The sequence below is a fragment of the Suillus subalutaceus genome (genome assembly GCF_016647625.1).
Source record: "Suillus subalutaceus strain FC151 chromosome Unknown DFJ58scaffold_29, whole genome shotgun sequence".
NCBI classification, from domain to species: Eukaryota; Fungi; Basidiomycota; class Agaricomycetes; order Boletales; family Suillaceae; genus Suillus; species Suillus subalutaceus.
Window position 1 is genome coordinate 270006 of NW_024540278.1, and position 17262 is coordinate 287267.

Below are 17262 nucleotides of genomic sequence, written 5' to 3' on the forward strand. Positions count from 1 at the left end.
TCCAGACTGTAGTAAGTGAATTGACAGACGGTGTGCACCAAGCGGGCGAAGGCGCTTTCGATGGGACACGGAATTATGTGCATCCATGCGCGATCGAAAGAGAGTAGGGAGTGGGTGGGCTCTTGGAGGGTGGGGGGAAGAACCTATCCACTCTCTGGTGAGCCGAATACTAGACCTCCAGTAAGTGAGATGTAGGATATCGAGAGAACGCACGTTAGATATCTGTAGTCGTCCATGCAGAGATACTCCTCCAAATCCTTGTTGCTGATGTCATGCAGAGATCAAGGATAACTTCCAGACGACGCTCTCTATGTCCACGAGGACATGTTTTCGCGAAGTAGAAATGCGTCTATAACACCACGGTGTAGCTCTGGTTTAAACTAGTAATGTGATGAATATCAGAGCATCAATTCGATAGGATATCTGCCACACACCTCTGACTCGTCCCGTAATTCAACCAGGTGTAATGCTAGTAAGATCTTTAAATTATATTTTCCATTTTCCGTCGCGATATCGAGAACAATAACTTTACTCATGTGGAGAACACGGGACTGAAGCAGATCGCGTTACTGGTTCCAAGTGAGGTGAGTGGGAACGTCGCTACAGAAAGGTATCCGATTTGAAACACTGTCAGATTTGTTGGGTTTGGAGTCAATTGGGGTCTTTGAGAATGGTCTGCATAGTACCGGTGAGTATTATGCCAACTGCGTTGATGAGACAGCGCCACTATCACTTACCTGGGTAAGGACCAAGCCTTAGGACTGCCGGACAGATGGACGATCTGCAGACTGGACCACAACATTGAACTGTTCGGGCTGCAGAAGGAGTAGCAGAGATTTGGGCAGAGATCAAATAACTCCAATACCGAGACTCACTACTTGGAGGGCACCTGGTTTCTCGAAAGTCCAGTCCGGCCGACTGTCCTCCATCCTGTCTGTTCATTAATATTGTTGATAGATTTGCCTACGCGAGCGGGGTTTCGGGCACAATCGTCTTAAATTTCAAACGCGGATATCCGAGTCAGTTCTCAACTTGTTAAGAACCCTAATTGAACCTTGCAAGGACATGTCTTTCGCGTTAGACGACCGTCGACGACATACAGACACGATTGATGCCATGACAGCCAACTCAAAAGCAACATTTTCCTCAGATATCATTGGTGTCCTGCAAAACATCGTAAGGATCCAGTTTCGTAGGCACTGGTCTGCATATAATAATAAACAATTTGCTTCAGCTCGCTCATTCACAAGTACTCGTATGTCAATTGAGTTTAATGCATGTATTGATGTCATTGATTCATGATGACCAGATACCAGACCTCGAAACCCAGTATCCTATCAGCAATACGAACTACTCTGCCTTCAAGCTCGATTACCAGAACATCAGTGCCATCGTCACTGAGCGCCAGCAGCAATTGGATGCAGTATCCCACGAAATCTTACGTTTGGAAACAGTCATAGATAGTATCAACCATATTCACCAGCAACTGGTCGCGAAGAAGGACAAGATCGCTCAGTCCATGAATTCGCACAAGCGACTTGTATCAGCTCTCTGGCGCTTGCCAGCCGAAGTCCTATCTCAGATTTTTGCTCACTGTCTCCCGATTGGGCTGAAATTTGGGTACTGCTTGTCGCCCGCGTCGAAGGCAGTTCCTATGCTGTTGACAAGAATATGTCGACAATGGAGGGAGGTTGCTTTGGGTACCCCCGGTTTGTGGCACGGACTATCTGTGGGCAAAGACTGGCAGCGGGCAGCCTTCTGCTATGAGGCATGGCTCAAGCGATCACTGAGGGCGTCCGCTCTCGTTGGAACTCCAGTGTCACAAAAATAACTGGACCGAGCTACGAAGCCTTCTTCAGCCCTACATAAATCAAGTCTCATCTCTGTCTCTTAATTTTAACCACAACGACCTCCAACCTGAGGTTATGATATCGGACTTCCTAGCACTTGAGGAGCTGACCATATCATTGGATTGTTCTAATCCTGAGGCTACCGTCATACAGTCTATCTCGCAACCGCCATGCACTCTGCGCAGTCTCACGGTAAATGGGGTGTTCTTCGACACGGAGTACGCATCTACATTTAATCCCACCTGGGCCCACCTCACAAATATCGAGATCGACCTAGACGAACCAATTACATTCCTCCGATTACTCCGTTTATGCCCCAGCCTCTCCTCCTTGATGATATATACATCATTCAACGCCATGGAAGCGTTGGAGCCATTCACGCATACCCAACTCCAATCCTTACGGATCGTTTCCGACGATGTTATGACAACGACACAGACCGTCTTAACCTACTCGATACCCTCTCACTGCCCAATTTGCACGTTCTCGAAGCTCACTTATACTCTCATGGTCGTCATGAGGAATTCAAGGCATTTTTGACGCGGTCAAAGTGTCCCCTGGAGAGCCTGACTTTCGGCTTCGGTGTCGATAACAGATGAGCAGCAAGCGGAATACGTTGCCCTTATTCCTTCTCTCAAAGTACTAGTAATGAGATGAGTTATTCCTTGCATTTGAGGTTGCTTTGCGTAAACAGAGTTGGTTGTTACGGATTAGCGAAATGACGATGTCAGGTTCAGATGGAATCAGACCTACACCGTTATAATTGATCTATGCATCCTATGCAATTAATTTAAACTCAAATTCTATAACGACTTATAGGTGCTTTCCATGATCAAGATGAGCCGCTGACTTCGGGGAAGCGCTACGCTGTACTAGTAGCTTCGGATACAGATACAACGTACGCAAGGTACACATACCGCTCAGGATAGATGTCAAAAGAGTAGGCAAGAAAGAATTGCGCCATGCGAAACAAGTACACCTCTGCTCTGAATCGACTGACGGTCACCAGGTCGCCTCGCAGCGCGTGTTAGTGCTGGTTGTAACAGTGTTTGAGAATTCGAGGCGCCGAACGACTCGAACGAAACAGGAGGGCGGGGATCGCAGTGGTCTCACACACTTACGAAAATTCCATACCCCAGATAGGTTAAAGCCGTTAAACAAATGGTAGCTTGGGTCTAGACTGGTGACCAGCCCGTCTATGAGGCAAGCCGTCGATATTGGGTCTAGGACAAGAAGTCTTGCAAATCGGAACGTGGCGGTAGGGTGGACGCGTGGACGGAATGCCGCCGGATGTAAGTACGTACCGCTGGACTTTCGAGAATTCCTGTTTCTTGATACAGTCGCTGACTCCAAGCTAATGAATGGACCGCGTAGTACTTGGTAGTATGATGTCATTATCACGGGGGCGTTCCGAGTCTGCCTCATCAAGTCCGCAGTTATGTAATCCTATTTTCAGCACTCTTCTTTTTGTGATCGGGGACTCGTGCATAACCATGTGATGTGCTCTGATAGGCAGCTTTCGTGCTTGATTGTTCCTGCATTCGGATGTGGCCCCATGGGTCTATGTGACAAGTTAAAAACCAGGATGATTTGAAGAATCTATTACATCGCCCTGAGCTGATCTCAGTTTTCAGTATGGCAACTAGTACTGACCCGTTTCCCCAACGCTTACCCACGCTGGATCTGCTGGGGGTCACTGATCCGTCCAATGTCTCCTCGTCTCAGGTAGCCACCGAGTGGCTCAACGCTTTCTCAGCTGCAATAACTCAAAATGATACCGCAGCTGTCGCCGACCTCTTTCTCGAGGATGGCTTCTGGAAGGACGTGATCGCACTGACTTGGGATTTCAGGACATTCGAAGGAAGGAAGGACATCAAGAAACTCTTGGATGCTCGTCTCGCTGCTACGGGTCTCCATGAACTGCGTCTCTTACAGGAGCCCTTGAATGAACCTGTGCTCCAAAAAGTTTTTCCCTGATTTTGTTTGGCTGCGGTTTTGCTTTGGTTTTACCACCAAGCATGGCAAGGGGACTGCGGTCGTTTATCTCGTTCCCCTTCCAGATTCAAAGTGGAAGGCCTACACTCTATTGACCTGTCTTGATTCATTGACCGATTTCCCTCAAAAGGTGTGCATTCGCGTTCCTTTGTAAGCACTTACTGACTCTGTGGAAGCTCGGTTTCCTCAGAAACAGAGAGGCCGATCATGGCGGTTGGGAAGAGAAGCGGCGCCAAGAGACCGAGTTTTCGAACAATGACCCAACAGTGATCGTCATCGGTGCAGGACACAATGGCCTTGAGACCGCGGCACGCTTAAAGTACATTGGCTGTACCCACGCTTGTCATAGACAAGAAGCCTCGGGTTGGGGATAGCGTTCGTCCTCTTACAATCTTGGTGTTCAACTAAAGCTCAAGGCTCAAGGGCGGTTTCATAGTGGAGAGACCGTTACAAGGCTCTTTGTCTGCATGACACGATCTGTTCGTGACCTTTCTTCTACAGAGAGGGATTGACTGACAAACTTATAGGGTCCAATCAAACGCCTTACCTGAAGTGTGTGGTTCGTCAAAACTCCTTTGATTCTTTTGTAATGCGTCTTGCAGCTTTCCACCAACATGGCCAGTCTACACCCCAGCTGCAAAAGTATGATATTACCCACATAATGAACGTTCGCTGATTCTAGTCATTACAGCTGGCAGACTGGTTGGAAGGATATGCAAGTTTTCCTCGAGCTCGACGTTTGGACTGCCTCGACGATTATCAAGACGTCTTGGAACGATAGCACGAAAACCTGGACTGTCGAGGTCAATCGCGGCGGTAAAGGTACTAGGGTTCTAACCGTTAAGCACCTCGTTTTCGCCACTGGATCTGGCGGTCGCCCGTATGTTCCCGACATCCCTGGGAAGGTATGTGACGATCAATTGCTCTACTGATCGAAATGTAAACTCATGGACGCAGGCAAGCTTCAAAGGGTCTGCTGTGCACTCATCAGAGTTCAAATCCGCAGCTAATCATGTCGGTAAAAAAGCAATCGTAGTCGGTTGTTGCAATTCTGGTTGGTCCGTCACATCTTTCGTATCGAACAAAGTCTAAATATTTCATCAGCGCACGACATCGCTCAAGATTTCTGCAGTCACGGCGTCGACATCACAATGTGCGTCCTTTGGTGGTGTCATTTTCATATCTCATTGATTGCTAGGTATCAACGATCGTCGACGTTCGTGATCTCGGCGGAGTCGGTAGCAGCAATGCTAGGCGGTAATTGTTCCCGCGATTTTGGTAGCTTGGTTTGACTTTCCTTGCCCAGCTGTCTATAAGGACGACTTCCCCACCGAGCTGGCTGATATTTATAATACCTCACTACCTTGGGCAGTTGTTAGGCGGCTGCATCAACGTGTGGTTCCTATGATTGCTGGGACCGCAGACAAGTATGTCGGACGATTCGAGGGCTCACTTCCAGATGCATTGATCATAATCCCAGGGCAATTCTAGACGGATTGGCTAAGGTTGGCTTTAAGACCAATCTTGGCTTGCATGGAGCAGGTCTTTTTGCACTTTTCCTAGAGCGCGGTGGTGGCTACTACATCGGTGCGTGTGCCTCTGATGCACAACGAAGATGTCTCTCAACATCTTCCAGATACTGGAGCGAGTAAATCTATCATCGAAGGGGACATCAAAATCAAGAACGATTCCGCAATCGAGTCCTTCACGAAAAACGGCCTTCGATTCGCTGATGGCACTGAACTGCAGGCAGATGTCATAGTGTTTGCTACGGGGTATGCTAATATTTCACTCTGTCGAGCAGGGCTCATACTTGCCTACAGTTATGGCGATCCCCGTGACTTTATGCGCGAGGTCTGTGGAGATGAGGTCGCATCAAAAATCACCAGGGTCTGGGGTCTAGATGAAGAAGGGCAAACTGCGGGAGTGTGGAGGTACTGCGGGCATGATGGTCTGTGGTTCGCAAATGGTATGTGCGTCGTTCTGGTTATGAGCGCGCAGGTTTCATTTTCTTCATGAACAGGTAATTTGGGTCTATCGCGTTTCCACAGTCTCCATTTGGCCATGCGTGAGTTCCTTCTTTGTGGTATAAAAAGCGTTGCTGATGAACGCAAATGTAGAAATAAAAGCGATAGAAGAAGGTATCTTGAATAAGGCGGATATAGTTGTTTGATGATGTTTCGAGAATTTGCTCACGATCGGGGCTCGAAGACCTGTAAAATGTACGAGTACTCATTGTGCTGAAGGTTATATGTACAATAAATTCAAGAGAATTTTCACCGGAGCCCTCGTATATGGCAAACAAGATTTTTGTTGACTCACTACAGACTAAAATACATGTCACCAATGTGTTCGTTGTCACTGCCAGTGGCACCTGGGACGGTGGCAAAAATGTGCCGGACAGAATAGCATGATGCACGTACTAGCGCAATACTAGTGAGCCAGAAATCTTAGACAAAGCCGAGATCACAGCGAAGCAAGAGACCGACCGTGGCCCCAGGGGAGCTGTGTACTCGGCTGAGCCTTTCATGTTGGAACCTACGTTTACGCGCGGTAGTCAGAAAGTCACTTTCAACTTTCAACGTTAGGGGGGCCCGGGCATCTCCGAAGCTTAGGTTCGCGGAGCTTAGTCTAGCCGAGATGCTTTGGCCGCCCTGGGCTCTGCATCACTCCATTGAAGTCTACAACGTTCTCTACATCATTATATTCCGCATGCCCTGGTTCCTTACGGTGCTCCGTGACAATGTTTCACTCAAGATGTGGTATCAGTACATGCTATGACAAATTGTAGGTGGTTTTAAACATAGCTCCCCGTTGAATTCATTTCAGACCCCCGTGGTCTCTGGAAGTGAGTCAACCTGGCCCATCGCGGGATTTCAGCCCTGGCAACATGATAAAATGCTGAACCAAAACGGCACCTCGATGGGTGTCGTGAATGCCTATGATTTACCCCGTTGATTGAGAGTGATACCGAAGCCCGAGACCAACAACTTGAAGTACAGCCATGTAAGTTACAGCGGTTTCTTTAAGTTTCTGTATTACCATGATTTACATTCTCCGGGACTATCGAGTCCCGGACCAAAACTGGTTGCCATATGAAAAGACAAAACGTATGTTTCTGCCTGCTTGTAGACACGAAGCATCGGCGTTTTACTGGTGCGACTAATGCTATGACTCCTTAGTAAGTAAACGGGTTTTAACTGGGGAGATCAAGTTTGACATATTTACTAGTAATTTTCACATCATGCAACAGAGCTATACCTTATATCGTATGTCTGCTGCATGTGAATTTGTGAACTCGTCACTGATATGCGTCCTCCTGGATAGGTGCACTTAATGCCATGCCTTATCGTCCGCAGTGCTGGTGGATACCCAGGAAAGCCACGACTTGTATATTTTGTCTACCATTGAGCATCGCCCCACCGGACAGTAAACACTGATCAAAAAACAGGAAAGCCACGTACTCGTACTGATGGATTGAGTAGTATGGAGTTACGTGAGAGGACCTGGACCCGGAAATGAACGGTGTGGTGTGATTCTTCAAGCCTATGCTATGGAGAGAGATATAAGTATGTGTCTCTCAGCAAAGGGCATGCAAAATTCGTGCTGCTAATAGTCCACTTAGCTCCAGAAGGAAGGCAGTCGTTTCCTCAATTTAGTTCAGGATGGGCGACTATGTGGATCTCGTGGGACATTGGCAAACTGTTGCAGTGCGTACCCTGCTTCACCAGTCAGCCTTTAATTGCTCACTCGAATTCAGTACGTTGAAGGTATTCTATACTCGGATTCTGATTCTATTCTGCATGACTGAATTCCTTGGACAGCCGCATGCACAGCAGCTTTGGTAAGGAGAAACAAATATAACGCAATCCTATTGCAATCATAACCAAATCCCCTCCTAGCTTTTTGACTTCTGCATTACTTTCGACTCAGAGGTCAGTATGTTTCGGTGGTCACATGCAAAACTGACATATTGCCAGGTTCGTTGGATATGGGGGAGAAAGTGGGGGATCACGAGGATAGCCTTTGTCATTTCTCGCTATCTGCCAGTTGGAACTGTTGCTATGTACCTATATTGTGAGTACTCATGTCACTCTGTCTCCTTCACTAGTAATAATTCCCTTGGATAGACGGCGTCGGGTCAACCCGCGAGGGAATTGTAAGCATGGACTCTTCTGACAGTTTGAGTATATCTAACGATATTTCAGCCAAATCCTGGGAGGTTCATTGTTGTAATTGGCAGTTGCGTATATGATAACCTCACTTAAATGACTCCGAATGCTTACTTTTGCTAGCCATGAATACTTTGGGTGCTGCTGCTGCTGACGGTCAGTATCAACTCCAAATCGGATCGCTTTCTGCCTGTAACGTCTTTTCAGCCATGCTCCTAGCAAGGACGTACGCTTTTTGTGGGCGTGAAAAAAGGATATTGATTACGATGTCGTTCTTCAGCACGGTGATCCTAGTCCTTCCCTTTGGCAATTTTCTTGTTGCTTATCAACATTATTTTAGGTCATGATTGCAGCTACAATAATAATTCTGTACGTCGTTGTAAGTAAATGTGGAAGTCTGTATCTCCCCCTTCACAATTCTTCCTCTCACCCATATTTCAGAATCTACGTGTGACGCACGTGAGGGACTACGATTCTTTGGCATTATCTATGCTTTACACATGATCTATCAGCTTGGTACATATCATTTCAATGAATTTTCCCAGCAGCCACTAATCTCCCCCAGTATTGATGTCCCTGACAGTGTACAAACGTTTCAAATTTTACCGACAGGAAAATACTCCATTGGTTTCTACTGTATATTGGGATGGCATGATTTACATGCTGTGCATTGCCCGTGAGTCTTATAGATTATCTTCAGGATCACGGCCTTAGTTTTTGTAGTGACCTCTATGGTGAATTGCGTGGGCATTATCAAGCTTCCTGTGAGTGGCTTGCCTTGGTCGTATGATAAGCTTCTGATCAAGCCGCCCAGTCACCATATTCCAACCTTTTCTATAGGTAAATCCAGTCACGGTTGACCTCATCTTCAATTCTGAGTTAGATAAGCCCGCAGGTAGTCGTGCACAGCGTTTTGACTTCGCGCATCCTGTTCAATCTACGAGCAACAAACGAATCGCAGGATGCCTTTATAGCTGGGCCAGTTACCTCGAGGGTGGTTAATGCTCGACCGATCCAAACATCTTCCTGTGTGGATCGTCTAGAGTTGTTAGATATTACAGACTTTTAACTTACTTTCAACCATGGCTGCGGCTCTCTCTTTCCCGACTTTACTCTTTGGTCTTCAAGCCTATGCGAGACCCCGATGCTGCACCAACAATACACTCGAAGTTGCCTTGTTCCTCCCGACCAGCAAAAAACCATTCTGCGCAGATCAATTGCCAAACGTCACAATAACATTTGATACCAAAGTCGAATGTTGAACGAGTCGCACATCAAAAACATCACAAAGCCCCTTCCAAAACAACAACCAGCGATTAAGTATACAAAGTGATTAAACACATCTCGATAGCACCGTGAGAGTATGCAAGCATGTGCGTGTATTTCTACCTTATCATAACCGGTAGTGTTCATCACGTCTATCGTGCCTACAATCGGATCGAGGTGGACTCGATGACACGTTTTAAGGCCACTTTGATGGAGAACATACCCGTTATATTTTTAGCACGTTTAATAGTAATTGTGAGGAGTAGGTTGTGCATTGACAGGGTGATCAAGTTGTGGAATACATTGTATCACAGAAATTCTGTACAGCTCGAATGTACTCTCACAGCCAACTCAAAGCTGCTCAAGGGCTCAAAGCGAGATTAGGTGCACAAAATCGACTCGGATGTGCTTTTGTGATAGTGGGTCTGGTGCATCAGTAAATCCACACATTCCTTGACATCCTTAATCAGCTTATCTCACTTATCTCAAAACTTGTTTTCTCTCTCTCACATCATTCACCTGGCATATCTGATATTTTTTTAATGTGGAACATAATAAAATATGTCCATTAATACATCTCAACATTTTTTTTCTTAATACATTCAAGTTGAAATTTCAGACAAGTAGATCCACTTTCAACAAGGTGGTTAAGTGTGAATAAGTCTGTTTAAGGGCAAAATAAGGAATGTGTGAATTTTCTGATGTGTGAAAAATGGCCCACAGGCCGAGGCGACGTCCAAGCGCTGGTGGCTAAGCAGTCAATTTCCAAGTCACAGCGTCCACAGGCTGGTTCCTCAATTCAAGTGTCAAGTAAATGGTGAAACATAACGATGTCGTTATGAAGGTTTTACTAACTAACCATAATCCCACAAGCTTAGAATACTCACATGCGAGTGCCAATCATGATGCAATCTACCATGCGATCAGTGCCAATCATGAGCAGACACCATCGCAGGGCGTGGATTTTCGGCCTAGCAGGGGTTAGCCTAGTGAGACCATGACCATCCACCTACATTTGAATAGGGTATTGTACAGTAGCTCAATCGGGAAGACAATCAGTGGTTCACCCACAATCATGATGCACAGGCCATCGAGCACAATTGATGTGTCATGTTTCATCCACACTTCAAAACTGCTTGCAAACTACAATTCCACAAGGGCTTGTGTATAAAACCAGTCATCGATGGACTCAAACCTCTACTTTCCCATCCTTGGTTTACCTGTCGTCTGCACTCTCGGTGAGTACACTATCTGTTAAGACCGTACTCAAGTAGTATCGGATCCGAAGGGCTTCGGCCTCAGCTCGTGCGCTGTGCCCCTTTCCCGAGTCTTGCCCCTTATTTCAGAGAGCTAAAGTATCGCGTCTAGTGAGACGGATAAGTATCGTAACGGATAAGTCTTGTATTGCAACGGATAAGTATTGCAATGGATCCGTTAAGACTTCCGGATATCGAACGTATAGAGTAACGGCTAATCCGGATCGGATCCGGACTAGAAACTAACGGGTGAGGACTGTCCGAAGACAGAGGCGGATATGTAGACTATAGGAATCTATCCTAAGTCTCGGAGTAGACGAGAGTAGCGTACTCAAGTCCGGATGGATAACGGAGGGACTTAGAGTCCAGACAGGAATGAGTGCAATCTAAGATGATATTCGAACTGATCTACTACAGCGCATATACAAAGGTTTATATACTACGGATAGCTAACAGAATGATCAATAAGCAAAGGTGCGAGGCTATGTACGAAAGTATAAGCAAAGTCTAAGTGGAGCGTATTGGTAAGTTGGATGGATCACGAATCATGAACCGGGAATGAAGTACAAGTAAAAGCGGATTCGTAAGTGTAGCGGATCAGTAAGCATAGCGGATCAGTAAGCAAAGCGGAAGTAAAGGATAACCGGTATACCGGTGTACAGGAATACCGAAAGGAGATGAACGATAGTTAGAGTTATATGAACAGGAAATGAAATAAGAATCAAAGCGGATCTGTGGACCGGACGATGGATATGTTCATCGGATCTGGATCGGATCTGAGATCCAGATCATCGGATCTGTAACCGGATATATGGTATATGACAGTATCCCCCCCTTAGGGCCGATCCCTAGAGGCACAAGAATCAGCGATCCGGAACGGATGGTATGAGTGCGAGACAATGGAGAAGCTGATGGGAGAAGTTGCTGAGTTCGGATTCTGACAGATATACGGATGCCAAAGCGTCGCAGGGTGTTCCTTCCTTTCCCTACTTTTTCACTACCACTAGCTTATCTCAACCATGACTGATAACGGATCCGGCTCTAAGAAGACCGCTAAGCAGACTCTGGCGGATATCCAGGCCGCGCTGGCTGCTGCTGAGGCCGAGGTTCGGAAGGAGGAAGAGGCTGAAAAGCTGAAGCAACAAGCGGAAGAGGCGGAACGGAAGCGCTTGGCAGGGATTAAGAAGATTGAACGGGCTGAGGTCCGAAGGGAAGCGGAGGAGGCTAGGCGCAGGGCTATAGTAGCGGAAATGGTGAGTTATGACTTGTTCTATCGGATCCGTCCCTTATCGGATCCGTAGTCTCGCGCCATCTCAGCGGATAAGGATGGGGCTTGTACCCGCTGCGCTAAGAAGGGTCGGGCCTGTCTGTGGTCCGATGCGGATAGCAATTCCTTGGTAAGTCATCCTTGAATCTTCGGATCCGTGACTCTTAACATTCGGATAGATCAAGGCTTGTAACGCGTGCCGGAAGGACAAGGCTCCTTGTCCCGGACGACCTGGAACCGTTACGGATTCCAAGTCTAAGAAGAGGCAGCGCGCTGCTGAGAACCCATCTCCGAGAGGCAAGGGTAAGAAGCGCCAGCAGAGTCCGACTCCGGATCCGGATATGAAGACGGTAGTAGCGGATGAGGTGGAAGTGGAGTATGATGATCAGGCCTGGGTCGCGGCCGCTAATAGCATTGTAGCGGAACTGGCTCGGACCAACGGATTGCTCCAGCAGAGCATCGGAGCGGCGGAAGGGAGTAGGACTGCTATAGAGCGGATGAATACTAACTTGGAGGCGTTTTTGGAGCAGCAGAGGGAGTTCCAGACCATCCTTCTTGAGGGGATCCGGAATGGAATCCGGATTACAGAGGCAGGCTCGTTCTGAGGCCACTGACAAGGACGTTGATGAATCCGGATCCGGATCGGGTGGGGACATGGAGATGGATGGCTGAGGATTTTCGGATCTGCCTTCTCTGCTACTAATGTACTTGTATATCCGCTTTGTATATTCATTGTATAGCAATAGGACCGGGTTTGTCTGGATATGCAGTGTGGAAATCCGAGACTAGATCGGACGCGTTTCCGAGTTCCGTGGCTAGTAGCCATGAAGTCTCTTCGTCTGTTCCTTCGTATCCGGACCATCGGACGAGGTATAAGAGTTGGCATTGTCTTCTACGACGGTCCAGCTTAGAGTCTAGGATTTCGGATATCTCATATTCTGGTTCTCCGTCGACTTCGACCGGAGGTGGAGGAGGCTGGATCCGATTGGGAATTGTGTTCGGAACGGATGGTTCTAGCTGTGAGACATGGAAGACGGGGTGGACGGATTTCATGGATTCGGGAAGTCGGATGGTAAAGGAATGGGTACCCGGACGGGATATGACTTCAAACGGACCTAGATTCTTTTCCGAGAGTTTCTTAGACGGACGAGTGGACCGGAAGTACTTAGCCTTGACAAAGACTTGGTCTCCGATATTGATATCCGGAGCAGGTTTCCGTTTAGCGTCCGCAGGTCCTTGATATCTTTCTTGGGCGTGAGCCATTTCTTCTCTAAGGAATTGGTGAAGGTCGTCGAGGTCTATAGCATAGTCGCGAGCGCGGATGGAGGATAGATCGCGTTCCGGATGGACGGATATGTTCGGATGATAACCCTTATTAGCAAAGAAAGGCGATACTCCGGTAGTAGCACTTGGAGCGTTATTGTAGGCAAATTCTGCTAAGGGAAGTAGTTCCGACCAGTTGTCCTGTTGATAATTGCAATATATCCGAAGGTATTGTTCCAGGGTTTGGTTGGCACGCTCGGTTTGTCCATCCCCTTCCGGATGATATCCGGATGTGAAGTGGAGGACCATATCCAATGCTTTTCCTAAGGATCGGAAGAAGTGGGATACAAACTCTGTACCGCGATCCGAGGTGACATGGGACGGAACTCCGTGCTTGGAAAACACATGAAGTAGGAATAGACGAGCGAGATCCGGAGAGGTAATGGTATCGTGAGTCGGAACAAATATTGCTTGTTTGGATAAACGATCTATGATAACGAGGATGGCTGTAAAGCCTGATGAGTCCGGAAGTTGCTCTATGAAATCCATGGATATGGAATTCCAAGGCTTTTCCGGTATGGGTAGTTGCTTGAGCAATCCGTAGGGTTTATGTCTCGGAACCTTGGCTCGGGCGCAGGTAGTGCAGGACCGGACGTAGTCCTTAACATAGGTGCGTATACCCGGCCATGTATACTCGCGTCGGATGAGGTCTAGGGTTCGGTTTTGACCAAAATGTCCGGATAAGGGGTGATCATGAGTATTACGGAGGACGCGAAGTCGAAGGTTATCGGATTCTGGGACATATATACGGTTGTCGCAACGGAGGAAACCCCTATCGTCCACTGTCCATCTCGGATCTGAAGGTACCGGAAGATGGTTGGTTGCAATAGGGTCATTAGGAAGTGCGGTCAGGATGTCTTTCCGAAGGTCATCAATATCCATTAGAACAGCTGCTCTAAGAACCGGAGTTGCTAAGGTTGAGGCTCGTAGGGACGAAGCTAACTGTTCGGACGTGAATACCGGACGGAAGTTATGAGGGTTAACTCGAGCGTAGTCCTTATCCCCCTCTTTGGGATAGACGTCCCAGCGTCTAGTAAGGGAATCCGGTTTAACTCCGAGTTTTCCGGGACGGAAGCGGATGACAAGATTGAACTGATGGAGGAATTCCGACCAGCGGGCCTGACGGCGAGAGAGGAGTTTGGTAGTGGCGAAGTACTCAAGGTTCTTGTGGTCCGTGACAACATCTACAGGCTCGGCCGAGCCTTCTAGATAATGTCGCCAGGTCCGGAAAGCTTCGTATATAGCTAGAAGTTCCTTATCGTGGGTGTCATAGTTAAGTTCCGGAGCGGTTAGCGTTCGAGAGTAGAACGCTACCGGACGAAGCTCTGAGTCCGGACATACTATGGATAGTATTCCAGCTATAGCGTAGTCAGAGGCATCGGTTTCCACAACTATAGGAACATCCGGCATCCAGTGCGTAAGCACCGGAGCCGTAGTGAAGGCTTTCTTGAGTTCTTCGAAGGATTTCCGACATTCATCGGAAAAGTTCCACGGAGCATCCTTGTGTGTAAGCCGTGTTAACGGAACCACGATATCCGAGTAGTTGAATATAAACCGTCTATAGAAATTTGCGAATCCGAGGAAGGATTGGATATCCTTGACTTTCCGAGGTTCCGGCCAGTCAGTAATAGCTTGGATCTTATCGGACGACATAGTTAAGCCGTCCGGAGATAGGAGATATCCGAGATATTCAACGGAAGTGGAATGGAATTCGCATTTTTCGGGTTTGGCATAGAGACGATGTTTACGGAGTCGACGGAGTACTTCTCGGACGTGTTGCTTGTGGGACGCAAGGTCATGGGAATAGATGAGGATGTCGTCCAGATATACGATAACGCATACATCCAGCATATCAGCAAACACGCTATTGACAAAGCGCTGGAATGCTGCTGGAGCGTTAGTGAGACCTTCCGGCATCACCAACCATTCATAGGAGCCATAGCGCGTTCGGAAGGCAGTCTTCCATTCGTCCCCTTCCGCTATCCGGACGAGATGATAAGCGGATCGGAGGTCGATTTTGGTATAAACTTTAGCACGGCTCGGAGAGTCTAATAGGTCGGCAATGAGGGGTAATGGATATCGGTCTTTCTTAGTGATCTGGTTGAGTCCACGGAAATCCACACAAAGGCGGAGGGATCCGTCCTTTTTCTTGACAAATAGGACCGGAGCTCCGTGAGGAGAGGATGAGGAGCGGAGGAGTCCAGAGGCAATATTTTCATCAAGAAACTTCCGGAGGGCTGCAAGCTCGACCGGGGATAGAGAATAGATAGTTCCGAGGGGAGGACTAGTTCCTTCTTCCAGATCTATGTTCAGATCATAAGGACGATGTGGAGGAAGCTGACCAGCCTTTCCCTTGTCGAAGACATCCGCAAACTCGTGATAGTCCGAAGGAATTTGGGATAGATCCGGAGGATCGGACGATAGAGAAGCGGATCGGAGATCGACACCGGATGGTCGAAGGTATATACTGAACTGGACCGATCCTTCTAACTTGCAGGCCCGGCAAAAGGCAACTGCATTGATTAGGGATATATTAGGAACAGTGTTATCAGCGGAGGGTACGGATGTAGTCGGAGGAGGTATGGTTTCCGTCGGAGGAGGGATATCCGAGGACGGAAGTGACGTCGGAGGGGTCGATGGCATTCCATGAGATGTCGTCCGGAATTCAATGCTGCCCAAAACCCAGTCAATCAACGGATTGTGTCGGGTGAGCCAGCTATATCCAAGAACGATAAAACAAGATGAATCCAAAGGGGTAACGTAGAACGTATCAGAGGTGACTACACCGGACGGAAAGCGGACGGACAAATCTATAGCTTCGGAAATAGTATTATTACAAGTACCATCAAACAAGCGGAGCGGAATCGTAGGTATCGGATATGTAGGGATTTTATGTTTTCGGATGAACGCAGTATCTATGAAACAATGAGAAGAACCACAATCTACAAGAGCTGGAAATTCGGATACGGATGGAAGTAACGGAAGTGAAACATATGGACAGAGGGAAGTCGGATCCGAGAGCGCGACAGCGTTGAGTCTTAACTCCTTTGTGCAGGCAGAGTCAACGCGACCCTCTTCCTGCACGGAGCTAGGAGAGTCGCGGACTATTTTTTTGTCTCAGTAGAGACATCCGGTTTGACTTCCGGAGCGACTACTGCAGCGCGGCCTTTGGCAGCACGCGAAGTAGACTTGGTGCATTCCCGAGCTGTATGGCCGGGTCCGCCACAGAATAAGCAGAGTTTCTTGTCCATCCTTCTCTGCCGCTCTTCGGACGTTAACTTTCCGTCCTTACCCAGCTTGGAAGTAAGATCCGGAACCTTAGGAGCGGACGAGTTCGAGGACGCGGATGGCTTTGTAGACTTCTGATCATTGGAGTTTCCGGATTTGTGATTTCCGGATCCGGACGTATTGGAGTTCGTCCGGTCAGAAGCGGATTGCTTAGGGGTAGTGGATGAAGTGGGTTTAGCTTCTCGAGAGATCTCTCCCTTCCGTTCCCAGTATCGGGCGTCGATAGTCTGAGCGAGGACTTTGTATTCGGAAAGAGTAGAGGGTTTACCCATGCGACTGATTTCATCCTTGATACGGGCCGGGAGTCCGTTGTAGAATTGGCGTCGTAAGGCTCCGTCGCCCCAGCCACGAACCTGTGAAGCAAGACGCTGGAAATCCACAACGTACTTGTTGATGCGCTGTCCATCGCGCATGTGGAGCTGTTCGAGCTGCATTTCTGCATCACCGGATGGGTCATGAGGCCCGAAGTTGGCTTGGAGTTCAAGCATGAACACGGAATAGTCATCCATCCAATCCGGATGATCGTCCGAATCATCGGACAGGAGATCCGGTTCAAACCATTCAAGGGCCATACCCTTAAGGTAGGATTGGGCGAAGTTGACTTTAGCCCTTCCGGTACGGAAAGCCTTAGGCTTGCTCTGGAAGTTAAGCTCACACTGGACAAAGAACGCACGGAGCTTCCGTGGTTCGGATCCGTCGAAGGTATCCGGTTCTCGGACCTTGACTCTAGAATCTTCGGATGCGGGCGCGCGACGATTATTGCGAGCAAGGTTATCGATGGCTTCTGAGAGTCGAAGCATAACGCGGTCTTGTGGGTTTAGGCCGTCATTTTCATCGTCCTCAAC

General features: G+C 48.0%; 4 protein-coding genes across 4 annotated transcripts; all 4 read left to right on the forward strand.

Annotated features, from left to right (window-relative positions):
- Positions 1 to 1065: 1065 nt before the first annotated feature.
- Positions 1066 to 2133, forward strand: DFJ58DRAFT_912772 (uncharacterized protein; the record flags this gene model as incomplete). Its single annotated transcript, XM_041395291.1, has 3 exons — positions 1066 to 1176; positions 1235 to 1255; positions 1310 to 2133. 3 exons carry the CDS (start codon positions 1066 to 1068, stop codon positions 1829 to 1831), a joined length of 654 nt encoding a protein of 217 aa, XP_041246102.1. The 3' UTR covers positions 1832 to 2133.
- Positions 1642 to 2527, forward strand: DFJ58DRAFT_251460 (uncharacterized protein). Its single transcript, XM_041379472.1, has one exon. It carries the CDS (start codon positions 1926 to 1928, stop codon positions 2388 to 2390), a length of 465 nt encoding a protein of 154 aa, XP_041246103.1. The 5' UTR covers positions 1642 to 1925; the 3' UTR covers positions 2391 to 2527.
- An 837-nt stretch (positions 2528 to 3364) lies between these two features.
- On the forward strand, positions 3365 to 6129 carry DFJ58DRAFT_777488 (uncharacterized protein). Its single transcript, XM_041389563.1, is given in 17 exon segments — positions 3365 to 3815; positions 3868 to 3975; positions 4022 to 4175; positions 4195 to 4220; positions 4282 to 4324; positions 4373 to 4397; positions 4448 to 4487; positions 4556 to 4750; positions 4803 to 4899; positions 4950 to 4998; positions 5044 to 5102; positions 5152 to 5272; positions 5326 to 5432; positions 5482 to 5620; positions 5669 to 5814; positions 5869 to 5913; positions 5966 to 6129. The coding sequence occupies 17 exon segments, from the start codon at positions 3486 to 3488 to the stop codon at positions 6016 to 6018; spliced, it is 1737 nt and encodes a 578-aa protein (XP_041246104.1). The 5' UTR covers positions 3365 to 3485; the 3' UTR covers positions 6019 to 6129.
- Positions 6130 to 7510: 1381 nt separating this feature from the next.
- On the forward strand, positions 7511 to 9019 carry DFJ58DRAFT_839714 (uncharacterized protein; the record flags this gene model as incomplete). The annotated part of the gene is made up of 11 exons (XM_041392551.1): positions 7511 to 7604; positions 7670 to 7689; positions 7748 to 7780; positions 7826 to 7922; positions 7957 to 8004; positions 8141 to 8173; positions 8358 to 8386; positions 8459 to 8476; positions 8630 to 8693; positions 8741 to 8781; positions 8858 to 9019. 11 exons carry the CDS (start codon positions 7511 to 7513, stop codon positions 9017 to 9019), a joined length of 639 nt encoding a protein of 212 aa, XP_041246105.1.
- Positions 9020 to 17262: the final 8243 nt, after the last annotated feature.

Coding starts and splice junctions, on each gene's coding strand:
- DFJ58DRAFT_251460 (XM_041379472.1), top strand. CDS start 1,926: ATGATATCGGACTTCCTAGCACTTGAGGAGCTGACCATATCATTGGAT.
- DFJ58DRAFT_777488 (XM_041389563.1), top strand. CDS start 3,486: ATGGCAACTAGTACTGACCCGTTTCCCCAACGCTTACCCACGCTGGAT. Junction 4,751..4,802: donor TTCCCGACATCCCTGGGAAG/GTATGTGACGAT, acceptor TCATGGACGCAG/GCAAGCTTCAAAGGGTCTGC. Junction 5,433..5,481: donor CGGTGGTGGCTACTACATCG/GTGCGTGTGCCT, acceptor AACATCTTCCAG/ATACTGGAGCGAGTAAATCT.